General features: G+C 66.6%; 1 protein-coding gene across 3 annotated transcripts in view; it reads right to left on the bottom strand.

Moving 5' to 3' along the window:
- Nucleotides 1-1,126: 1,126 nt before the first annotated feature.
- The window catches only part of NADSYN1 (NAD synthetase 1), a 32,904-nt gene continuing 30,599 nt past the window's right edge, over nt 1,127-3,431 (bottom strand). For 2 of the 3 annotated variants that reach the window (XM_029956778.1, XM_029956780.1), the window contains 3 exons: nt 2,851-2,979; nt 2,246-2,422; nt 1,127-1,310 (listed from right to left, as the gene is read on the bottom strand). In XM_029956778.1, the coding sequence (XP_029812638.1) occupies nt 1,260-1,310; nt 2,246-2,422; nt 2,851-2,979 (357 nt within the window). In that variant the 3' untranslated portion in view covers nt 1,127-1,259. The remainder of the gene's footprint in view (nt 1,311-2,245; nt 2,423-2,850; nt 2,980-3,431) is intronic. The other variant, XM_029956779.1, reaches the window with a different exon arrangement.

Below are 3,431 nucleotides of genomic sequence, written 5' to 3' on the forward strand. Positions count from 1 at the left end.
GCTTTTCCACCATCCACGTTTTGTCTTGTCTGTCTTCTTTCTTACAGATACTGTGCCGACACCAAGCCCCTACTCGGGACCTTTCGACTGGGATGTGTGGGCTGGTCCCCCCGCAGCTCCGACTCCCGCATCTGGATCTGGGGGGACTCAGACGTAAGACCACAGCAACAGGCGTCTGGGTGTCCAAGGCCAGGGTTTTTTGGGAGCAGCGGCCAGTTCACGAGCAGCTCACGGCTTTGCCTCGCTGCAGAGATGCTGTCTCTATGCTGGCTGGCGCCCCGAGGTCAGGGGCCTCTGGGGACAGGGGAGCCGTGGCCGTTTTGCTCCTGGGTCTGCAGGGTTCCCGGATTACAGAAACGGACGCCGTCTCATGGTGGCGGCCTTGGGAGAGCGGAGAGATGTGTCACCCCCCCGCTTGGGTCCACGCCTTCAGCGCAGACTGATATTTAGTGGCCTTGCTGTCACCGGGGGAAGATGCAGGGTAGGTCCCCCCCGCAGGCTATGGGCCCAGAGCCTGTGGCAGCAGCCCTAGGAAAGGGCCCCTCAGAAGGAGGCGAGGATAGAGCCATCGGACCGGGGGCCTGGACCAGGCGGATTGGAGGGGCGTGTGTTGTCTGGGGGCTCACTGTCCATTCTTCCCACTTCTGTAGCACCTCCTGGTCCTCTGGGGGGAGGGGACCCTGGTGCTGTAACTAGCTGGTTTAGGGAAGGGCACAGGACCCAGCTGAGCACATGTCCATGGACTTAAATCTGGGAGTTTGTGAGGCTGGGGCCAGAGCACCCTGGTGGGTACCATGAAGGAAGGCAGTAGAGGCAGAGAGGGGTGGAGCAGCGGGAGGAGAGAACCAAGTTCTGAGGACACGTGCATGCCCTGGATCCAGCCAGACCTGCAGCCGCCTCCAGCCCTGCGCTGTTCCCTTGTTAACCAACACATTCCTTTCCTGCTCACGAGCTTCTTTTCCTGGTAAGGCTCTGGGCAGGGGGGAGGGCTGCACGGACCCCGAACAGACGCTGTCCCCTCCTGGGTCTGTGCGGCCACCCCCATTCGAGCTGTGCTCTGTACCAGGGAGGCTGGGAACTGAGGGGGCCCAAGACGGGACCCTCACCCACCACACACACACTCAGGTTCCAGAAATCATATGCTCTTTAATGGAGTCTTTCTGAACCAGAACGAGACCCCTTCCCGGGAGCAGGGGAAGGAGACGGGGCGCACGTTCCCCGCGGGGTGAGCGTTGGGAGGGGCCTCCGCCGGCGCTGCGTCAGTCCACACCCTCCAGGTCCTGGGGGCCCCCGCCCTCGAGCCGGAGCACCTGCAGGGAGAAGCCACAGCGCGTCCATGGCCGGACGCCAACCACCACGCTGCGGAAACTCGCCCGGCACACCCGAGGGCGGCGGTCAGGGGAGCGAACGAGCCGCTGGTGACAGTCCCCCCGACAGGGGGTCCCCGCCGGGCCCGCCCCCGCACGTCCGGGGTCCCCACCAGGCCCGCCCCCACACATCACGGGGTCCCGCCAGACGGCCCCGCAGGTCCCAGGGGTCCCCTCCGGGCCCGCCCCCGCACATCCCGGGGTCCCCGCCGGGCCCGCCCCCGCACATCCCGGGGTCCCCGCCACACCGCCCCACACATCGTGGGGTCCCCGCCGGGCCCGCCCCGTACGTCATGGGGTCCCCCCAGGACCCGCCCTCTCACGTCACGGGGTCCCTGCCGGGCTGGCCCCGCACATCAGGGGGTCCCTGCCGGACGACACCATGGCCGACTGTATCTCTCTGAGGGGTCTGTCTGCCCATTACTTGGCTGCATGGCCTCCGAACCCCACTCCTGATCTGGGGGACCCATTGCTGAGTGCTCCTCGGCTGAGCCCGCGCCCCCAACTCCTCGACTGGAGGCAGGGCTGTCCTGGCAGGGTGCCGGCGTCCCTGGCCGCTGTCCCCAGATGCCTCGGGCTCCGAGCCTCCGAGTGCCCCGGCTGGCCGCGGCCCTCCCTCGGCCATTACCACCTGCGCCCCAAGTGCCCTTGGCCCTGCTCTGCGCTCGGCCTTGGAGAAGAAACTCAGTCTTAAATGGATTCTACTAGCCCTTTCTCATTCTATCGTGAATTACCTAGCAAAGGAAAGTTAAGGCGGGCTGTTTGAGACGGCGTGAAACCCTCGGGACACCTGAGTGGCCCCCGTGCCCATGGCCGCTCGTGCGGGTCAGCAGGCGCCCTCTGCGGGCACAGGGACGGCGGGAGGGCGCGCCGCGTACCTGGGTCTCGATGCACCGGAACTGCCAGGGCCAGCGGGTGTTGTAGAGGAAGGGCCGCAGGTCAAACCTGTTGTCGTCGGGGCTGTAGCTCTCCGCGTGGTACGCGGGGGTGAGCGTGGTCATTTTGTGTCTATTGATGGAGTACTTGGAGAAAAACCACCTCACTTTGTCCGCCACCTGGTGGGCAAGGGACACGTGGGGCATCGAGCTCCCAGGCCGCGAAGGCCCAGCCCGGGGTCTCGCCCGCGTCACGCTGTGCGGCACAAGCTAACGGGTCCCCGCGAACCTCCCCGGTGGACCAGTGCTGGTGGGCGCACAAGGCCGGTGGCTGGGCCGTGACGTGTGGGTTCCTGACTCGAGCACCCCCGGACGGGGCATCAGGAGACCCCAGCAGGGGCCTGGGAAGATTCACGGCATCAGACTTCCAGATGGTTCTGTGGAGCCCACCACGCAAGCCCCGACGGGCCTGACACGGGCAGGACTCAGGGAACTGACGACTGGGGCAGTGTCGCTGGACACAGAGCTACCACCGGAGGCCACGCCGCGCTGACTCCCTCGGGCAGACTGTCCGCCCGCCCCCACCCCCGAACGCGCCCACGGTGCACCTGCCGCGGGGAACACGCGTCCCTCCACAGGCTGACCAGCTTGCAGAACATGCCGTAGGGCCCGGTCTTGGCCATCTTCCGGAGTCTGCCGTAGACGGACAGGTCCGCGTACGTCATGCCCATGTCCTCCTGCAGAGGAAGGAGGGTTTGCCGCTGCGCCCACGGTCCCGGACAGCCGGGGGCGGGACACGTCCCCACAGGCCAGGAGTGGATGCGGGGGCTCGCTCCCCATCACCGCCAGCTACATGGAGCAGCGGGCGTTTGGAAAGAAGACCCAGGCCAGGGTTTGAGGGTTGGGAGGGACGGAAGTGCAGCCCTGGCCGGAGGGCTGTCCACGTCCTGTGCCTCGGAGGCTGCAGACTGTGCTCGTTTGGGAAAAGAAAGGTCTGTGTGGGTGTAACGAAGCAAAGGATGCTGGGCGAGCTGGCCCTGGATGTGGGCTCAGAACAACGCACACAGGACAGAAGCCGCGTGAAGATGGAGGCAGAGGCTGGGGGCGCGCGGAGGCTGGGGCAACGCAGAGGCTGCGGGGGCGCGGAGGCTGGGGGCGCGCAGAGGCCAGCGGGGTGCGGAGGCCGGGG

This window comes from Suricata suricatta, chromosome 11 (assembly GCF_006229205.1).
Source record: "Suricata suricatta isolate VVHF042 chromosome 11, meerkat_22Aug2017_6uvM2_HiC, whole genome shotgun sequence".
Classification (NCBI taxonomy): domain Eukaryota; kingdom Metazoa; phylum Chordata; class Mammalia; order Carnivora; family Herpestidae; genus Suricata; species Suricata suricatta.